This window comes from Phaenicophaeus curvirostris, chromosome 2 (genome assembly GCF_032191515.1).
Source record: "Phaenicophaeus curvirostris isolate KB17595 chromosome 2, BPBGC_Pcur_1.0, whole genome shotgun sequence".
NCBI lineage: Eukaryota > Metazoa > Chordata > Aves > Cuculiformes > Cuculidae > Phaenicophaeus > Phaenicophaeus curvirostris.
Genome location: NC_091393.1, coordinates 54,963,719 through 54,986,130, shown reverse-complemented (window position 1 = coordinate 54,986,130; position 22,412 = coordinate 54,963,719). Strand labels below are relative to the sequence as shown.

At 38.4% G+C, this 22,412-nt stretch overlaps 2 protein-coding genes across 4 annotated transcripts in view; both read left to right on the top strand.

Moving 5' to 3' along the window:
* The window catches only part of ARMT1 (acidic residue methyltransferase 1), a 347,283-nt gene that overhangs the window by 200,707 nt on the left and 124,164 nt on the right, over nucleotides 1-22,412 (top strand). The gene's annotated exons all lie outside the window — the stretch shown is intronic.
* Nucleotides 1-22,412, top strand: part of ESR1 (estrogen receptor 1) — a 168,429-nt gene that overhangs the window by 103,135 nt on the left and 42,882 nt on the right. For all 3 annotated transcript variants that reach the window (XM_069852103.1, XM_069852102.1, XM_069852101.1), the window contains one exon: nucleotides 14,608-14,940. In XM_069852103.1, coding sequence (XP_069708204.1) covers nucleotides 14,608-14,940 — 333 coding nt within the window. The remainder of the gene's footprint in view (nucleotides 1-14,607; nucleotides 14,941-22,412) is intronic.

Here is a 22,412-nt window from a genome sequence, read left to right as displayed (position 1 = left end):
TGCTGTGTTTAAGTCAAGGTCCACGTTGTTCTAAAATAATTAATGATTTTCTTGAATGAAGCTTTTAATTTATATAATATCTTTTTGTTCATGCTGAAGAATTTGTCTTGTTTAAAGGCATTAATTTTATTACATATTTGAAACGGTTGTGTTGTATCTCTTCTATAGCTATCTAATTTCCCTATGACGATATACCTTTTAGACATAGTGGAAAACAGGTATAAACTTTTTTCTCTAAATGCAGTCTCAGTTTCCCTTCTGCACTGAATTAGCTGGGATTTTGTAAAAATTTTCAAAGCTGCTAACTCATGACTTTTATCTGCCATTTAACTCTGGAGCAATAACTGGAATTAATTATTGAGTTTCAGTAAATCTGGGAGAAGCTAGATAAAATCTTGATTAAATGTCTCTAGTTAAGTTTAAACATAAGTCATAAGCTAAGTGTGCTGAGATTTTCCTCACAAAGCATCATTTAACACAGCATTAACGCCTGGAGGTGTTCAAGGCCAGGTTGCATGGGACCTTGGGCAGCCTGATCTAGTGGGATGTACCTGCCCATGGCAGGGGGGTTGGAACTAGATGATCTTTAATGTCCCTTCCAACCCAAACTATTCTATGATTAAAAAGTTCATATATATCATTTTTAATAGACTGGACACACCTGAAATATGTTTTTTGGAGCTTCACTTAGAAAAAAATGGAGGTTTAAAGTGGCTCTTGAGCTATGCTGTAGGAACATTTGTTTATGAATTTTTATGGAAATTATATGTTTTTATTTTGTCCTGCTGTTTCATCATTTAAAAACTTCTTTCAGTAATGAAGAAGTATTTTCTTTCTCTCTCATATTTGTTTCCTTCTGCATCTGTTACTGAGCTGCTTTGAGAGACAATTAAACTGCCAGACTCTCTGCTGATGTAGTCGTTGTCTGAGGCAGAATTTACAGCTCTTCTTGAATAAACTGAAAAGACCTTAAAATTATATGTTATTATTTAGTCTGTGCACCCCTGCTTGTGTTTAAGGATAAAGCAGTCACATGGAATAAGTTCCTTGCCTTTTTATTCCGTGGGTAAAGGGAGGAACAGCCTTGTTTTTGTTTATGATCCACTGATGCTTTCTTGAAGATGGTTTCTGTTCTGGTTTGGAGAAGTATATTTCTGCTTACTGTCTTTCATGATAGGGAGTCCCAGTTTCCAAACGGAGTGTTTATGGCAGTCCTGAAGCTCCAACCACACATATGCTCCAGGTGATCTCTGCTCCAATACAGATCTAGTTTTCTGTCCTTCATTGTTTTAGTGGCTTTTTGATGACTTGGTTCCAAAGGGACATTATTTTCTGAAATAAAAAGCAACTTTTTTATTATTTATTCAATAAGTATTTTTATAATATGGTAACCGAATGGGATTTTTAGTTGTTAGTGTGGTACTTTCTTCCTCTCCTTTCACATCTGCAAAGCAGATTTAACAGGAAATACTCTGTGGGATCAGAGAAACAGACTGCTAGTGGAAACTGACTATGGCAAAAAATTACCATAACATTAAATTCTAGGTTCTTAATGAAAAAACAGTTATTTGCCCTGTAGTCCATTTTTAGCTACTGTGAGACCTACATAATCCCATCAATTGTTGAATGCCGCTGGCTTCCCAACCTCAAGTTATATGAAATGCGGTAGTCAAGGATTTAAGCACTCATCCAGATGGTGATTGTGTATATGAATCAGGGGTTACTGTCACTGAACAGCCTGAAATTTCTTGTTGGAGAGAGCATATACTGAGTGTTGTTTCTTGTGATAATGAAATTATAGCATATTTGAAGCCTGCATTCTTCAGTGATGCTTTCAGAAAGTATGTCAGAACTCTTCAAAGTTTACTCAGGGAATAAAAGTCTGTTTGCCATAATGTAGCCATTTAGGAATTAAGTTTAGTGTGACACTGTTGCAGATGTTTAAGACAAATTTTTACAGGGAAAAGCAAAAAAACCAAAAACATTTGGCAAATTTGCCATCCTCTTGGAGAAGTACCTAGCTGATTTTTGTCTTTAAATGGAGGGAGCTACGCTTCCTTGCTGCATGCTATCTTCATTCATGCCAAAAGGTCAGAGTTATTCAATTCATTCTCAAATGCAGAGGTAAATTGATGTCTGATGCAACCACTGAAAGGATTCCACACAACATAGTTTTCCATGTAATTATCTTTTAAGAAATATTATTTTAAAAATAGAAATTACTGAATGAAGGAACATGGACTAACAGTGTAAAACTACTATGATTTGTCTGAAGAGAACTTGTATGATATTTATTAGACATGGTGTTCTGTACTCAGCCTGTGTAGGTGGATCCTGACAAATGTACAAGGAAATGTACATTTTTTAAGATGAAATTGATAGGATGAAGGAGTGTACTCAAGCCGCATTTGAAGCAAACTTGTGAGTTTAGAATAGCATCCTGGAAAAGAAGATGGAGCTGAAACTAGACTTTTTAGTGAAATATTTCCTTTGGCTTGCAAACTGGATTGTTGCGATTGAGTTGTCCAAAATAAGAGAGACCATTTTTGTGAACTTTTGCAAAAATTACTTTATCTTCCTGTTCCGCTTCAAGGAATTATTTTTGATGTTTTACACTTGAACATTTATTTGAAATTCTAAAGCTGATTATTTCTGCATCTTTGTTTATATTTACCTTTTGGCCATTCACATACCTAAAAATTCCTAATTAGGAATTATTTCAGTTGTGACATTACTTGGGAATAGATACAGCAATGAGGCAGTCTTCATTTAAATTGGTGATTAATTTTAATTGAAGTTTAGGATCCTTGCTGTGTCTCCATCTGTCTGCCACTTGTTCATGCTACAGGTACCTCAGGGTGTCACTGTACATTCATTGGTTTTAGGCAAGCTTGTGCAGATCAGGACAGCTGCTGTCCTCTTCTGGACTTTGAGAAATTCCTTGAGTACTAGAACTTCTGGTTCTTCACTCAATTATGCATTTACAGTTCAACTATAGCATTATTGGTCCTGATAGATCAGGCCAAAAAACTTCAATACCCCAACTGACTTATCTACTTTTTAAAATGTGGCAGTTACAATTTCTTGCAGTCCTTGAGAATAATAATAATGGTCTCATACTCCTAAAACTACTTTGTTTTTCCAAATCATGGTTGATGTATGGTTCCTGTGAAGGCTTTATCAAGACCCCTGAAATATTTATTGCTTCACTGTAAATATTGCCTAGAAATGGGGCTGTTGCTTTACTTACTGTAGCCAAAGTTTAGTATGATTGGTACAGGAGTGTCAGAACTGAAAGGGATTCGGTTGAATGATGGATTAATTTATCTCTTTAAAACCTGTACTATGAATACCGAAGACTGAATGCCAAAATACAAATTAGGCTGAAGTATGTCTGGCACCTTATCTGTAATTAGTATATTAATGGCCTGAAATGTAGGTTATTAATAGTAATTAGAGAACCTAAATTACATTTCTCTGCTTGTTAAAAGCATTTTTTGTCACTAGATCTTTAAAAATTTTACATCGTAGACCAGCTTTATGATCTGCATTGTAGCTGATAGAAATACTGAGGCAATGTGATATGTGATGTGACTTGATCACTGAGCAAACTGGTGGCAGAGCCAGGAATTGAACCAGAATGTCTGAGTGCAAGCCCAGGGACCTGTGTACCACTTTTGTGGCTTCCCACTTCCTTTCTCTCTCTTCTAATAGAAAGCAGTTCTGATTATAAAGAAAAGGATGAGAGAAATTTTTGGGAAAAAACCTCCCATATATACAGGCATACCAGCATCCATCGACCACTCAGGAGTAGAAAACATTGCAACATCCAGGAGCACAGATCAAACTCAAATCTATTATGTCTTGATACTACTGAGTGACTAGATATCCTGGTCACAAACCAGGCTAATAAGCGCTGTCACTTGAGGCAGACCTGTTCAAGATTAAATATTAAATTCTGATTAATTTTGTAGAAGATTTCAGTGAATGTTCCTCATTTAAATGAACTGTCAGACCACCTGAGTTTTCAGCACAATTTACATTTCTGTTTGACTTTCTAAAAAAGAAATGGATATGAAATAATGGGGCTCACTGTCTGAATCATATTCAAAAGAAGTAATTGCTTAAGACTAAAAAATTTAATTTTGGGAAGTGGTGTTGCTTTCCTGTGAATGAATAATGTATTTGTGTAGAAAGAACCAAGCAGAAAAGCTCTTAATTCACCTCAGAAGCACCATCATGCTGAGATACTTTACAGTATTAGGGCCTACATCACAGTCATAGCTTCAGCAATCTCCATGTGTTATAAATCTATTAAGAATGTAGTAATGTTCCTGACCTGTACGTATATACAGTGACCTGTTTTATAAGAAACCACATGATTTTATTTCCCATGAAACATTTAAAAACTATTGAATTCAGTAGAGATATGCCTAATACAATCTATCTGCAAAGCAAAATTACTGTAAGAGACATTGGGAGACAGCTACCTTGCTCGCATCCTCCTTTTAGATACTAAAGCCAGTTGTGCTTAGATTACACTCAGGTTTGAGTCCATAGGAGAACTGTTGGCTTGTTCACACTGATTTCCTTTTTCAATCCCTCACTTTCGCCAATGGCAGCAATGGCACCAAATTGAGTCTGGACTGAGTCCCAGACCACTTCTCCAACACTTCTCTCTTGTATTAGGACACTTGAGAGAGGCTTTTGGATTTCTAGCCTTTTCAGCTGTTACTTAAGTTTCATAAAGGTTTCCCTACTCCCTGTACAAAAGGTTTCTGTCATAGAAAGGTCTGATTTCTTCCCTTGTGAACCCTGGTGTAAAGAATTCACGTGGCTTCTCTGCCACTGATAGTTCATCTCTGTGTGCTTCTAAAATACTCTGATCATCAACTGGGCTGTAGACTTTCTGGCTCTCTGAAGGATGTGTTATTTAGAATCTCTGTTAATTACCACTTGTGTTTAAACTTACTCTAAAGCAGGGTTTGTTTTACAAAACACCAGATATTCCTTCTCTCTGGCAATTTTCAGGATAATTCTGAAGAGATAGAACAGTCTTGTAGAGTAACAAAATTAAGAAGATGAATTATTTGTACTTTTGGAATATTCCTTAGTCAAACTGACAAAATTATAGGCTGTTCATGCTGCAAGGGTGTGCGAGTGTACGGAAGTGTCAGATGTCTCTTACCACGTGGGTTCTGCTATTGAGGAGCAGAACTGTGGACAAAGCCTCAGGTTCAAATTTTGCTCCAGACAAGGAGGTTAGCTGGTAAACTATTTACCAGTTGCTGTTTCCAAAACATAGATCAATCTTTTTTTTTTTTTTCTTTTTGTTATCTTAGAAAGCAAACCAACCAACCAAACTTAACGTCATTACTTTTCCTGCCTGCCATGATTATTTTCTCTGAGTGTGGCCACAAACTGTTGATTAGGGGTCAGCATTACTACAGGGGGTTTCAACCCAGCTACTATGCCATCTTCAGAGTCACTGTCCCCACTCTGACTTTTTTCCTCCAATTTATTTATGAGCCAAATGTCTTAATTTTGATCCTGTTTAACCTAGGTGTCGCAGTCATTTCTTGTGTGGGGGGTTGTCCTTTTCCATAACGTTTCCACCAGCCCTTTTCTGAACCTGTTCTTCCTAGGAGAAGCTAAGTTGCTGAAATGGAAAGGAAGCAGTAAAAGGAAACATCTGCTTTACCAGGTAGTCACAAATGCAGAAGAAATTCTTCAAACCTGAAAACTGATTTCTGACAAGATAGGTTTTAAGTAGAAGCTTCTTCCCTGAGTTAAGTCACTTATTTTGCCAAGTAGTTCCAGTAAGACATGAAACAGCGCTGACATAAATGAGAAGCTATTGCTTATACACTCGATGCCTAGAAACTCAATTCTGTTTCTCCAGTTCTGGCACCTAGCTCCTGGTTATGTTTTGACTTGTCAAGTTTCCAATCTACTTTGTTTCCACTAGTTTAAGTGCTTGAATTTCCTTCTGAATGTCTGTCAAGTATAAAGTGGAGATTTATTTGTAAAACACTAACTTTTGCTAAGATTCACGGTGTTGCCCATATACTGTCAATGGTACATCTCGAAGTCATATGCCAATGAGTTTTGAGCAGTAATAATATTCTTCTGCCTGTGGCTGAGGCAGTGACTAATGCTATTATCACCACATGAGTGAGCTGAGTGTGGGAACTGTATGATGGCAAAGCACAGGTAGTAATAGAAAGATAGTCAACACTAGTGAATAATTTCCCATGTTATTTATGTTTTTCTAAACAGTTAGGGGACAAAAAAAAAGAAAGCCAGATATTGTAGTAGGGACTATTTTTGTCTATGATTTGAAATATTCTAATTAATTAACTGATCCATATTTAGTCCAACAGCATGCTGCTTCTCTGCTAGTACTTCATCAAAAAGGGGGGTGTACAATTTAACAGTTCGTGGGTTTGTTACATTCCTGTAATTCCCCTCTAAGTCTGATATCTTCTGGTAACCTAAGTAAATAGAGAATCTGAAATGCAACAGGAAGGAATGTAGGTTTTCCGTGCAGCTGTAGAAAACTACTGTGCCATTACTCAAATTGTGACTATGTGTAAACACCAATATTAAAACCAATTTCTGTTATTTTGTTAAAAGGCATTTCTATTCTCTTTCTAGATGTTTTACTTTTTCTTTCTATCTTTTCTGCTTTTCCTGTGAATTCTTATGTGCCCTACCTTCCAGGGCTAGAAGCAGAAGAGCCAGAGCAGTTCCTTGAAGGCTGAGTGTTAAAGTAAGAAATAGTTGCAAATACATTCTCCTGCAAATATTGGCTCCTGAGGGGCAGTGAGAGTTCTCACCAGTCATCTTTCTTTTCCCAAATATTCTTTCAGGAGGCAACCCAAAATCTTACTGAATTATACCCATAGAAAGTGTATGGAATAACAGGAAAGTTATTTTTTTATTGAATGTGAAATAAACCCTGCTGTTTCCAGTAGATGTTATATAGCAGTTCCTGGGATAAAATACTGTTTCATCCCACTGTGTGGACCTGGAATTCTGACATCAAATATGCTGCCAATTCTGTTTTCACGGTGTGTGCTTACTGCATCTGTCTTGGTGAGAGTGCTGTCCTTTTGCACATTTATTGACAGAGGGTTAAAAGGAGAACTTGCTTTAAAGGTGAATATTTTTCATGATCTGGCTACACGATGGTAATGAACTTCTAGATTCCTTGAAAAACGGTGGTACTTTTAAATGATCTTAGTGTCATATTACTGTAAGGTTCCTCTAAGATAAAGAGCGTTGGACTAACAGTTTTACTGAATGAGAAATTCTGAGAAAAATACCGTAACTGCAATATCATTATCACTTTTTGCGAGATAAGAGATACTGTGTCTGCATAAATTCAAAATTTCTGTCATTGCATTCTTCCAACTTTATTTTTTTTGATAAAATAAAATAGTTATGTCCTCTCCCAAACTAGAACATGCTATCAAGTGACTTCCACGTGTGGCATGCATTGACAGCTACAATTAAATTGATAGAAAATCTATTCCATGTAGGATATCTACAGTCAAGATGTATATTAATATACTTATTAATATACTATATTAATGGTTGGTTAAATTTGCAAAGTGAAGTTTCAAATGTTAGAAGATACAGATATTATCAGTGACACCTATATTTGAGTGTCCTCATGTTATGGTCTGATTAGTATCCTTTGTCCTCCAGAAAACTGCAAAACTTTATTTCTATTGTCACAGTTAAATAGGTGTCATGGTAGTAGTAACTGATTTAGCAGATTGTTTTCAAGGTGAAGCACAGAGATATATTTGGAGCGTCGAAACAAAAAGAATGTCCGTAGGTTTGAGTTGTCGGCGTTGCTCAGGGCTGATGTCTGGTCTTTTCTGAGGTGGTTCAGGAGCTTGTAGATCAAGGAGAGTTTGTGTTCATGTGGCTGGGCTCCAAATATAAATTGGCACTGACCACTAACCAGTCAAAAAAGTAGTTGCTGAAAAACTCTATGCTAAAACAGTAACAGGACTAGTCCTCTGTAGAATTTTGGGGTAGGTTTCATTCCAAAGACATTAGGAAATATGGTTTGGGGTTTTTTTTTGGCATTTGCAGCTAAGCAAGATAAGATTAAACATACATCTCACCTGAGAATTTAAGCCTTCAAAGAAATGTACTGTTTGTAGAAAATAATGTTATTGCAGTTTTTGCTTGCAGCTACTGGAAAGCTGTTCAGAACTCCAGCAAAACTGAAATGGAGCATACACAGGCTGTGTATGAAAAGGCTTAAAACTGACAGGCAGATACAATTCCCATATTAGTACGCACCCCTTGTGTGAGCAAGAAGGGTGAATGTTCTGAGTATGGGGGAAAGAGAAGATGAAGGTATTTTGCTTTTTTTAATATTGTATTAGGGAAAATAGCATAATAAATTTTCCTGATAGCAGGAAATAAGACAAAAAGCAATAGCTGTTTTGTTTAGGATTTCCAAAATAGTGAACAATAGGAAGAATGTAAAAATATCTTGGCTGTTTATGAAATAACCAATTTTTTTTTCAGTCTTACTGACAGGAAAAATTTATTGGTTATTATCAAATTTGCTCCCAATTTATTGCAAATAATAAGCATTCTTTACTTGATAAATAGTCCTACAAAATTTCTAGTAATAAAGCTATTGAAAATATTATATAAAATAGTTCATAGGAAATTTAAGTAGGATAGAATTTGAGATTAGAGATATATCCTTAAATGTAAAATGCATAATTCTATGGTTCACAAGAAACTTTTATTCTATTTGTTTTCCTCCTCTTCTTCCTGTAAGGATTTTTGATTATTTTATAGAATAATAGAAAATAAAAAGGTGGAGCTTGGTTCTTCGCAGTAGGTAGGAAGAAGCTGGCTGTTGAATGGCTGAGATTCAAGGTTCATCCAATATATTCCTAATTTAGGATTGGTTTTAATTATCTAGATTTTTTTTTTTTTTTAGTTTAGTCGTATGTTGGAAAAAAACTAATGGAATGTTTAATTTATTTAACACTTATTCCATGGTCCACATGCAATTTTATTCCTCAGGTTTGACTCACTGGAGAGTGTAATTGCTCAGCAGTTTTGAAACATGCCTCCATATCTAAAAGGCTGACTGAATCTACATATGAATCTTTATTAAACAGGCATTGAAAATCTTGGTTCTCATAGCCTTAAAACTCAAGTGGAAATTGTTTTAGAGCTTGTTCAAGATACAGAGTACTTCCATTTTTGGTAGAATATAGTTTTTCAGAACACTTGACAATCTGAATTTCCTTATTGGCTGAACTATGTGGAATCAAAATTAACACATTCAAATATTTAAAAACATTACAGGATAGAACTGCTAGGTTGGAAAAGACCTTTGAGATCATTGTCTCCAGCAGTACCTATCCACTACTAGATCATATCCCTATGCACTTCCTCTACATACCTTTTAAATACCTCCAGAGATGATGACTCAACCACCTCCTTGGGCAGTCTGTTCCAGTGCCTGATAAATCTTTCAGGGAAGAATTTTTTTCCTGCTGTCTAATCTCAAACTCCCTTGGTGCAACTTGAGGCCATTTTGTCTTCCATTGTACTTTTGGCAATGGAATTGTAGCTTGATAGATTTGTACTTTTTGGAATTAAAAAATGTACATCAATATTATCTCTTTTTAACAGAGGTAAAATTTGATTACACTGAAGGAGATTTGGAGGCATTTGCATTTTTCAGAGATACTTACTCCTATTTGGTCCAAGAAAATGAATAATAAAATCACTGTGTTGCTTGCCCATCTAGGGGTTAGGTGAAGAGTTAGTAGTAATTTCTATTAATCTATTAATCTATTTTCTATTAATTAAGTGTGATGCTTATGCAGATTCAAAGACCATTCTGTCTGTGACAACAAAAGCTACTGAAGTGATGCAGAAGGAATGCACGCTCTTATTGTTTTTGATTTTGTTTTTCTCAGATTTGATCTCTAAAAAAATCCAGTGTAGGCTTACAGTGGTTGGGTGGATGGGTGGGTTATTTTAAAATGTGAAATAAAAATGTAAAACCAGATTTGTGTGGAGCATCTCCTCCGAAACGATTGTGTTCGACTTTGCTCAATGTATCACTTTTTTTTCAAGGTGGAGGAGAGTCAATGTGGACCTTGCAGAAAAATTAACAATAAGACTGTTCTTATCAAGAATCTAGCTGATTTGTGAACAGCTAAACATGCTTACAGTTGCCACCTTCCCTCTTTTATGTCAAATTTTCATCACATCCTTGTTTTACTTACCAAGGCAGGCCTGGAATAAGTGAAAAGCAAACCCCAGAAAACCCTCTCTGATCTTGCAGTAATTTGTGCTATGAAGACTTAATCCAATGGTGGCCTTCTCATGTTTATTAACCCTTTATGGATTCTTTTCTCCATCAAGTTTGGCCTACAGCTTTTTAAAATTCACCAACTTCCAATGTATTCACACTTTCATATTTGATTCTGCATGATGTGAAAGAGAACCTCTTCTTGTCAGTCCTGAACCTTGCATGGGGTTGTTTCATTTGATAACAACTTGTTTTAGAAAAGAAACATCAGAGTTTGTAACTTACTCATCATGCAGTACTCCTGAATTTATGGTCTTGCATCTGGCTTGTGGGCTGAGCAGACCAAGTCAATTTAGCGGTTTCTTGCACTAAACTTGTTTCATGCGTTGAATCGTCTTACTGCTCTTTCTTTTACACATTTTTAATTTCTTTTCTATCTATTTTTAAAATGGGAAGAACAGAACCACGCACAGCATTCATTGTGGTGTGCCTCATGAGTTAATAAAATCTGTGATTTATGATGGTGCTCTGTCCTCCCTTCCTCTGCTAGTAATTTCTAGCCTTCTATTTACTTTCTAAACTGAGTTATCTGATGTTTTTATGGTATTATTCTAACCCTAAGATCTTGTTTCTGAATTGCGTCTGTTCTGAGTCCATCTTATGAGTATGTTGAACAGTACAGGCCCCAAGGATACTTTTAAATCTTCAAAAGGAAATTGCTAGATGAGCAGCTGTAAAATTTGGGATCTGAGAAAGGTAACAAAGGCTTTAATGTGTGTGAACCATGTGGTTTTGTTCACATGATTATGTCTGCATGTTTCACAGGGCAATTTTAGTTCAAAACCATAACATTGATATAAAGCATTCAACAAAAAATATCTGTCAGAGATAGAGCATGCATTCTATTGAGTATTCCAGTAAGTAAGATACCAATAAGTATAATTCTAGGATGACATTTTGCCAAAATAAACCTTGCATTTTTTCTTAGTAGCAAGAATCCCCCCTCCTCTCCTAAACAGAAACAGTTTAATGGTAGGAAAAAATGATATTGCTGAATGAAAAATGGGAGCAGCAATGCACTGGAGATTTCTTGGCTTATGACTAGTTTAGCAAATGGGAAAACGTAGAGAGGTTAAGTGGTAGGAGTGATGAAAGATTTATTGAACTCACTTCATCTGGAAAGATTAATAGAATAGAATAGAATCAGGAGACCTACTATATATTGAACGAATTAGACTTGAAAGTGCCCAATCTTCAAATACCAATTCAGTGAAAATATCACTGTATTCAAAAAAATGAGGCAAGCAGATCTAAAGATCCTCCCTGTTCCTTGAAACTGGGAAAGGACACCTTTCCATATGATCCAAAAATTATACAAAAAATATTGGATATGAGATGAAGATAACATCTTCTGATGAAGATGAAGCTAGCAGAGAGCTTGGTTAGAGACTTGCTTGCCCAGCTAGACACCCATAAGTCTATGGGGCGGGATGGGATACACACAAGGGTATTGAAGGAGCTGGTGGATGTGCTTGCCAAACACCTTTCCATCATCTTCCAACAGTCCTGGAAGACTGGGGAAGTCCCACTGGGCTGGAGGCTGGCTGATTTTGTGCCCATCTACAAGAACAGTCGCAGGGAGAACGCAGGGAACTACAGGCCTGTCAGTCTGACCTCAGTGCCAGGGAAAGTCATGGAGCAGGTGATCTTGAGTGCTGTCATAAAGCACATGCAAGAGAACCGGGTGATCAGGCCCAGTCACCACGGGTTTGTGAAAGGCAGGTCTTGCCAGACTAACGTGATCGCCTTCTATGACAAAGTGACTCGGCTGCTGGATGAGGGAAAGGCTGTGGATGTGGTCTTCTTGGACTTCAGTAAAGCCTTTGACACAGTTTCTCACAGCATTCTGCTTCGGAAACTGTCAGCCTCTGGCCTGGACAGGTGCACACTCTCCTGGGTGGAAAACTGGTTGGATGGCCGGGCCCAGAGAGTGGTGGGAAATGGAGTTAACTCCAGCTGGAGGCCAGTGACAAGTGGGGTTCCCCAGGGCTCAGTGCTGGGTCCAGCCCTGTTCAATGTCTTTATCAATGACCTGGATGAAGGCATTGAGTGCACCCTTAGCAAGTTTGCAGATGACACTAAGCTGGGTGGAAGTGTCGATCTGCTGGAGGGTAGGGAGGCTCTGCAAAGGGATCTGAACAGGCTGGACCGCTGGGCTGAGACCAATGGCATGAGGTTTAACAAGGCCAAGTGCCGGGTCCTGCACTTGGGGCACAACAACCCTGTGCAGTGCTACAGACTAGGAGAAGTCTGTCTAGAAAGCTGCCTGGAGGAGAGGGACCTGGGGGTGTTGGTTGACAGCCGACTGAACATGAGCCAGCAGTGTGCCCAGGTGGCCAAGAAGGCCAATGGCACGTTGGCTTGTATCAGAAACGGTGTGACCAGCAGGTCCAGGGAGGTTATTCTCCCTCTGTACTCGGCACTGGTGGGATGGCTCCTCGAATCCTGTGTTCAGTTCTGGGCCCCTCACCACGAGAAGGACGTTGAGGCTCTGGAGCGAGTCCAGAGAAGAGCAACAAAGCTGGTGAAGGGGCTGGAGAGCAGGCCTTATGAGGAATGGCTGAGAGAGCTGGGGTTGTTTAGCCTGGAGAAGAGGAGGCTGAGGGGAGACCTCATTGCTCTCTACAACTACCTGAAAGGAGGTTGTAGAGAGGAGGGTGCTGGCCTCTTCTCCCAGGTGACAGGGGACAGGACAAGAGGGGTTGGCCTCAAACTCCGCCAGGGGAGATTTAGGCTGGACATTAGGAAAAAATTTTTCATAGAAGGGGCCATTGGGCACTGAAACAGGCTGCTCAGGGATGTGATTAGGTCACCTTCCCTGGAGGTGTTTAAAGGATGAGTGGATAAGGTGCTGAGGGGCATGGTTTAGTGATTGATAGGAATGACTGGACTTGATCATCCAGTGGGTCTTTTCCAACCCAGTGATTCTGTGATTCTGTGAAAGACTTGGATTCAAACAGTTTAAATTTTTGAGGTGTGAAAAGGGATTGTATTTCTCACTGTCCCACCAATCGTAAAGACCTCTATTGATCCCTTGTAAGTGCGAGCAGTTCTCAAAGCTGCTTTTTTTTTTTGCCTTTTTTTCTTTCTTCTCTACTACTTGAATAGTTTGCCTCCTCCTCTATAGATACTTGATTTTCAGAGTGAGTTTAGTACTGCTTTTCCATGTTGCATGAGAACTTGAGAATAAACCCTATAACTGGCTTTCTAATAGCTCAAATCCTTGCGTGCTTTCCCTATTATTTGCTTGTCCATTGCCCACATGTGATGATTGATTTAAGTTTTTAACTCAGCCTCTAGATATCTATGCCTCCTCCACTCAGAGCCAGACTTAATTCTCCCTTTATGTCTGGAGTCCATGTGGGCTTTATCATTATATCTTTCTTGTAACCTTTCCACAAAGGGAGATTTTGTTCCACTGTAAGGTCTTAGGTTGTTGTTCTAATTGGTACAGCTGACTTGATAACATCCCAAGGTTCAGGGTCAAACAGTGTTAACCACATTGTAGAAATGTGCAGTAATGACAAAGATGGTTTCTGTTGCAGTTATTACAGCCTTTTGACAGTAGTTCTCCCACACTAGACTCTGAAGTTTCAATTATCTTTCCTTTTCTTAATTCTGTTTATCTACTTATATGGCATTCTTTATTGCTACATAAGCCATAATGGGATATATAATATATCATATAATGGGAACTTTTTTTAGATGGCTTTCATGTAATTGTGAAGATCACTGGCTCAATAATAGGGCGATGTGTAATTAAAATAATTGGTGAATGTGAACAAAACTTTCTTGGATAGTTTTTGAGAGCTACTTCTGTGATCCATTTGGCCCACCCAGATGATTAAGCTACCCTCTATTGTTTACAGAATAGTTGTCTGCTAGAGTCTGGAACATACTTTGAAGTTTGTGCTGTAAAGAAATATTTATTTATTCACAATTAATGTCTTTGTTTTGTGGGGCTATACTGTGTCACTAGTTTGGAGTACTGTGTAAGCCCAACTGATCTGAATTATAGGAAGGAGTTCACCATTCCTGACACTATACTTTTTACAATAGTTGTTCTCTTCAACCATTTGTGTAAGATCCCACATATAGGAAGAAGTCTCCAGAAGATAAACCAAGAATTAATGTTACCAGGATTTGTCAATAGCAGCTGCTGATTGGCTGAAGCCATGTGTATACAATACATGTGTTCAAGGAAAGATGTTAATTATCTTCTTGTGTGTCTCTAGGAATCCGGAAAGATCGCAGAGGTGGGCGAATGATGAAACAAAAACGTCAAAGAGAGGAGCAGGATTCCAGAAATGGGGAGGCTTCTACAGAGCTGCGAGCTCCTACCCTCTGGACAAGTCCACTGGTGGTTAAACATAACAAGAAGAACAGTCCAGCCCTGTCCCTGACAGCAGAACAGATGGTCAGTGCCTTGCTGGAAGCTGAGCCACCCATAGTTTATTCTGAATATGACCCAAATAGACCATTCAACGAAGCCTCTATGATGACTCTGTTGACCAACCTTGCAGACAGAGAATTAGTGCACATGATCAACTGGGCAAAGAGAGTTCCAGGTAAGAAAAAGAAAGCCCCAGTGTACTATAAAACTCTCTTCATGGCAAAGTAATAGAAAAAACACATACTGGTTTTCACACTACATATTTTAATTTCATACAAATCATTCACTTATGTATAAATACATAAAAACATCACAAATATTATGTTACAATAGCTGACAAAAAGCTATAGTGCAATATAAGTGACTTTCGAAGGAAGAATTATTCAAGAAAATTATTTCCCCACACTATAAAATGTTGGACAAGTTTTTGCTTACAAATCCTTTTTTTCAGCTGAAAACCAGAAAAATTAAAGGTAAAACCAGGTTACTAAAAGCCAAACCTAATCTATCTGAACTAAACAAATATCGTTCATTATTTACATTCCTTTTGAAAAATGGGTTACTCTCATATCGGTTATGTAAGCCATAAATTCAGCATCACTACTGAGACCATATAAGTATTAGTATAATTTATTTAATTGCCAGCTTACCTTTTTGACCATAAATTACAGATCTTCCATGAGTTTGGGGTCCACGGCCAGAGGAGCAATTTTTGTATGAATTCTTTTCCTACTGGAGCTAGGTGTTTTTATATTCATCATTTTGGGTTGCAGCTATGATCAATGTAAACCTGTGAGTGTTTCATTTCATGTCATACCTATAAGAAATTATCTGAGAATATTATTCTTTACAAAGTCACAGTAGTTAAGGTCTGATCCACAGTCTGTTCACATCAAGGGCAGGTTCTGCTGTTAATTTAGGTATGGTTTGCATCATGTCTTTACAAAATGTTTTTGAAAAATGAACATATGTCCATACTATTGAGGATATTCACTTTCAAAACAGATAAATTAAAATAATTTTTCTATTTATTTTAGAGATATAATTAGTCTAAGTCTGTTAAAAAACATTAATTTACATTCAACATAGTTATATACCACATTCTTAATTCATAAGTTGTCCACATAGAAATATGTTTTTTATGACATTTTGTTGTGACAGTTAATGTAATCAATGAAAATGTGTTTAGATACAAAGCAGCATTATTAGAGAGCTCAGATCTTATTTTTAATTCAGAAATATCTCTAAAACTTATTGTACAAAGTGACTACATTATATTAAAAACCTTCCTGGTTTACCAAATATATCCTTTATTTCATAAGCAAGCTTCTGAAATTTGAAAATGAAATGTATAAGACTATCAACTATTTGTGTATATCCAATGTATTTTACTATTAAATAAATGTGTCTGTTAATTGCCAAAATAGTTCCTAAGGAGAAGCTAAACTAAATGATTCTATGTTTGCACATTAATTAGTATTGTAACAAGTGAGATTTGGTGCAAAACTGGTGAACTTTGGTTTAAAAAAGAAAACAAACACAAAAAAACCCCTTCCCAGTCACAATTTGGTTTACTAGGCCCTGTAGAAACAATCATACCAAAGGAATATCCTAAAGCAGGAGAGATCAACTATGAAAAGTTTGGGGATTCTGGAAGTGCTGGATACCTAGCTGGTTCTTAGTGTTGTTTGGAAGACTGTAGACATGACCAAACACAGAAATTTTAGAAAGTTGATTTAAAAAAATTCAGGACCTGTTGTTTGCTTACTTCTAAAATTGGGTTTTCTTCAGGTTTTTGAAAATAGGCATTTTGGAGCTAGGTGCTGAAATCTATTTCTGTTTGGATTTCTAATTTGTCCATAGGAAAGGCTGTGTCCTTGTTCCTGATAATCTTCCTTAAATCTTAGAAGTACTAATTGTATTTCAAAAATAGGCCTTTGCTTGGACTGTTTTCCGTAGTTCCTTCTGCTGGGACGTACTGGCATTAAATATACATTGAGGAACGTGTCTGGCAATGTAAGCCATATTGCATATACCGTAACAATATGTTGCCTTTGAATACTCTGTTATTGATAGGAATTATGCAACACTTTAATTAGAGAGGATTTTCATATAAGTTATCCATAAAGAGAAGAAGTGAATAACTTTTTCACTTAGGTGAAGTATTTTGTGCCAACAGCATTGTGAGCTTCCACTCAGTTATTTTCTCAGATAATTTACTAAGGTTTCATGCTTTGGAATCAAGGATAAGAACATATTTTTTTTTAAGAAAAGTGGATGTGCTTTTTACCAGTAGGAAAAAGCAATTGCAGGAAACAGCCTCTCCTACGAATGCCTCTCAAGCCTTGGAAGCACTGCACAAGTTCATTTAGCTGAATGCAGGCACTTTTGTGACAGAAAGGATGGAGCAAAGTCGATAAAAGTAGCTGAGTTGAAAACATATTTATTGAGGAAGGAAGACATTGACATTAAGAGAGCAGAAATTAAATGAAGCTACAGCTCACAAATAAGTATCAGGACTTCCAGGGCCATATTTGGAGTATATTTTGCTGCATAGGCTTTAAATAAGAGGCAGTGTGTCAAAGCAACTAGTAAAGACATTGTTTTGGTCAGCCAGTCTTTCTGACAATATAAGTAGGTGGGCATGGAAGAAGAAACAGCTAATTAGAAGGTACACTGTGTAAAAGTGAATCTGTTCTATACGAAGGAGTAATGCAAATTAGTTTATGATTGACTCTGTATTATAACGTAGGCAGAGATCTGTTATAAAGCCATGCTGAAGACAATCTCCAAAATGATGCAGACATGTCCTGATTGGCAAGCTGAAAACTGGACTAAATCTCTATTGTAATTTGCTCAGCATTAGCTCAAAATTGTTAAAATTGACTCTGGAATCTCAGTGGTATTTACAAATTGCTGGGGTAAAGTGAACTTATGGCAGCTTCTTGTGCATAACCTTAAAAAAATAATCTTCAATATTTAAGTATAGCATGATTGTTAGCTGAGGTCATAACAAAGTTCTCCCATGACAATGCAATTCGTAATATGCCAAGCACATAAAAGCTTGTTTTAATTTTCCTTTGAAACTCTGGCAACTGATAGAAGTGCGTTTGCCAGATTACATGAACAAAAATCTTGTACAGTGTCCTATGAGATATGCAAAAAATATAGGATGCCTCACACGACTTGCTCTGTACATGGTCTAATGGGTCTTCTGGCTTAAGTCCTCCCAGATGGCCTTTGTAAGACATCAGTTATGTCTTCTGAGTATTCCAGCAGTTGGAATAGCTAGCAGCTGCACACAAGGTGGATTCAGACAGACTGTGATGGGCTAGACTTTACATACACATGTAAAGTGAGACTTTTACCATTTATTTGGGACAAATCACTAAAAATCACATGAAGGCAAGATATCAATGTAGATGGATAAGTGTTCTGCTAATTTCTGAATTATGTACTTCTCAAAGATACAGCTTTCTGTTTTCTTTTTCGCTTACACTATGTATTGGGGATATAGTGCCACTTTCAGTCTAACAGAATGAGGCTTTTTAAGTAAATTTTCATCGTGGTCTTTTGCAACAAGCAAAACTATTGCTTTTATTTTCTACAGAAATGTTGATAAGTCAAAGGAATTAACTTATTGAATTTAATTATTCACTTACTGTGCTGGCCAAACCCCTTTCCATCACCTTCCAACAGTCCTGGCTGACTGGGGAAGTTCCACTGGGCTGGAGGCTGGCTGATTTTGTGCCCATCTACAAGAAGGGTCGCAGAGAGGATCCAGGGAACTACAGGCCTTGTCAGTCTGACCTCAGTGCCAGGGAAAGTCATGGAGCAGGTGATCTTGAGTGCTGTCATGAAGCACATGCAAGAGAACCGGGTGATCAGGCCCAGTCAACATGGGTTCGTGAAAGGCAGGTCTTGCCAGACTAACGTGATCGCCTTCTATGACAAAGTGACTCGGCTGCTGGATGAGGGAAAGGCTGTGGATGTGGTCTTCTTGGACTTCAGTAAAGCCTTTGACACAGTTTCTCACAGCATTCTGCTTCGGAAACTGTCAGCCTCTGGCCTGGACAGGCGCACACTCTCCTGGGTGGAAAACTGGTTGGATGGCTGGGCCCAGAGAGTGGTGGGAAATGGAGTTAACTCCAGCTGGAGGCCAGTGACAAGTGGGGTTCCCCAGGGCTCAGTGCTGGGTCCAGCCCTGTTCAATGTCTTTATCAATGACCTGGATGAAGGCATTGAGTGCACCCTTAGCAAGTTTGCAGATGACACTAAGCTGGGTGGAAGTGTTGATCTGCTGGAAGGTAGGGAGGCTCTGCAAAGGGATCTGAACAGGCTGGACCGCTGGGCTGAGACCAATGGCATGAGGTTTAACAAGGCCAAGTGCCGGGTCCTGCACTTGGGGCACAACAACCCTGTGCAGTGCTACAGACTAGGAGAAATCTGTCTAGAAAGCTGCCTGGAGGAGAGGGACCTGGGGGTGTTGGTTGACAGCCGACTGAACATGAGCCAGCAGTGTGCCCAGGTGGCCAAGAAGGCCAATGGCGCGTTGGCTTGTATCAGAAACGGTGTGACCAGCAGGTCCAGGGAGGTTATTCTCCCTCTGTACTCGGCACTGGTGGGATGGCTCCTTGAATCCTGTGTTCAGTTCTGGGCCCCTCACTACAAGAAGGACGTTGAGGCTCTGGAGCGAGTCCAGAGAAGAACAACAAAGCTGGTGAAGGGGCTGGAGAGCCGGCCTTATGAGGAATGGCTGAGAGAGCTGGGGTTGTTTAGCCTGGAGAAGAGGAGGCTGAGGGGAGACCTCATTGCTCTCTATAACTACCTGAAAGGAGGTTGTAGAGAGGAGGGTGCTGGCCTCTTTTCCCAAGTGACGGGGGACAGGACAAGAGGGAATGGCCTCAAACTCCGCCAGGGGAGATTTAGGCTGGACATTAGGAAAAAATTTTTCACAGAAGGGGTCATTGGGCACTGGAACAGGCTGCCCAGGGAGGTGGTTGATTCACCTTCCCTGGAGGTGTTTAAGGCACGGGTGGACGAGGTGCTAAGGGGCATGGGTTAGTGTTCGATAGGAATGGTTGGACTCGATGATCCGGTGGGTCTCTTCCAACCTGATTATTCAATGATTCTATGGTGCTATATAATTTAATATCTGTATTTGGGGTACTGTATTCTCTAAAGGAAGGTGCTATTTTCAATTAAATGATGAATAGTAATTATTTTTGTGCAGAAGCTCTTGAGTCAGTAATGGACATTTTGAGCTTGTACAGTGACCTTATGCTAAAGAGTGTAGCTTTAAGGAAATACTTTCACAAGGGTGAAATCTTTGGCAGTGCTGCTACAGTTTTGTATAACTATTTACTACAAGTACAGTAGCTGTACAACTTAATAGCCCTAAAATGGTAAGCTGGGCATAGAAGCTTTGAAGTTTTGAGGTGATTCACAGTGCTGCATTTATTTTATGGCTTCATGAACCGAGGAGATAAACATTTTGGCACTGATTTTTTATTTTTTTTTTATTTCAAAGCCACAGAAGTTGCTATTTTCTTAAGATATTGTTTTCCTATTTGACCTTCTAAACTCCTTTGTTTGTTAAATTAGGAACAGTGTGTAAAGAAGCCAACAATAGCCACAAGTTTGCTCTGCACTTCAGTGACACAAAACCTCGGGGGAAAAAAAAGTCAGCTACCAATAGAAGGAAAGAAGTCTTGTGCAAGAACAGTGTGTGTTAATAACCTTGGATGTCTTTAGGTGCAGGACAGTTTACAGAGCTTCCAAGTGTGGTAATCCTCTTGGCATAAATTTATACTTAAAAAAAAAGGAATGGCTTGCAATTCCTGTAATAACTTTTAATAAAGCATACAAAATGTCTGCTTTATAGTCTCTTCTCCCTTGAAAAAGTGGGATTGCTGTGGAGATTTGTAAAATGTTATTAAAGAAAACACCCCTTTGCTTATCTGTTTGATCTGTTGAAGTGATACTCTAAGCGCTCTCCCAACTTCACAGGGAAAAATGGAGGAAGCAAATAGATCTCTAGCAAAAGAGAAATGATAGCAAGCACCTGGATCTTACTGTATGACTGCTTTTACTTATTTATTTTCTGTTAAGTTTCAATTCATTACTATGAGTGTAAGAGACAAGAATCAATCTTTATAGTGGATTAAGGTAATCAGCATTTGAACTTGAATATGAGACTGAGAGGTTATCATGCAATATAGCACGGTTACAGAATTAGAATTGTTGAATATGAAATGTAGGCTTTTTATCCCTGTGTTTTCTTAGTCTGGGGAGCATTTTGATCTTTCATGTGTATATTGTGTTAAACCAAATAAGCTCCCTTTCCCATTCTCCCCCAGCTTCTAGGTGCTTTTGAGGCAAAGCTATTTTGCAAGCAAATTTTATTTTTATTATCTACAGAATTGTCTTTTAGTGCTTTTGAAACAATATGACAGATTTGTCCTCCTGTAGAGAAATTTCAGTCAGAGAACAGGACAAGACTGTGTGGCACAATGGTTTGCAAGTGTGAGATCCAGGGGAAGACACTGATTCTAAAGGATAAGGAAAAATCTGGCAGAGTTGCATACACCGGGAGCTTGTGTCAGTCAGGAAAAAGCCAAAGCTAAGAATGAACTATTAAGGATAAGTGCTTGGAAAGGATCATAGACTTTGGCTGCAGGTATGTGTGGGATCAAAAATATAAATAAGGAGTACTTTCACTAGCTGATCCAATAAGAAACTAGAAGAAAATGATAGCAGGAGAAAAAAAATCAGGGTTTGAATAACAACTGTGATACTGGAAATTTAAGATGTATAGTAGTGCAGTTGTTTTCAGACTCTAGAGGTCTGAAATGTGGGGAAATGCATCAGGACTAGTGCTAGCAAGCTGACCAGCATCAAGGAGACTCCAACTGGGAGAAAAGGTAGAGAGCACATCCAAGAAGACAAGAGAAAAAAAAAATGCTAGGCATCAGTCAGATGAGCCAACAGTAAGTTCAGCAGCTCAGCCCTAGGCCTCTTACCTCGTTCTTAGGACTGCTGCTGGAGGACAGTAGTTTGCTCAGGGGTTATTTGAAGCTGAAGGGTCTGTTTGTTGCCTGTTCTCCCTGCCAAAGGAAGAGATCTGGGATGTTTTCTGCTCGCTATCCATGTCCCGTTTCCTCTTCCAAGCTGTAGAATTTCAGTTTCCTGCCCTACTCTTCCCCAAAAAGATTCCTGGCAGTGGGGAATTATAAGAATATATTCAAACTGAGGAACTTCATTTGCATAAATTTTCAATCAGAGGAAACAGAATGAGGAGAGGAAAAGCAGTTAGAGAACCATGACCCTAGTATGACTTTTCATCAAGGTTTCTATAGCTATTTTAAGGCTTTTAGGAGAATGAATGTTAGCATCAGATATCTGTATTTTCTATTACATTTTCTCATCACAAAATGTTTCACATTGAATTACATTTAGACTGAGATTCTGAAACTACTTTTAAAACTTACTATTGTTACCCACCAGATTTATTAAGTGGAACACTGTGTGCACTGCATTTAAACCACAACCAGACCTGTGCCTGGACACTACTGAAGTGCAGCGCAGTTCACCTGGTTACACGTGATGCTCCTGACCAGAAATAAATGCAATCTTTGGATAAGATCA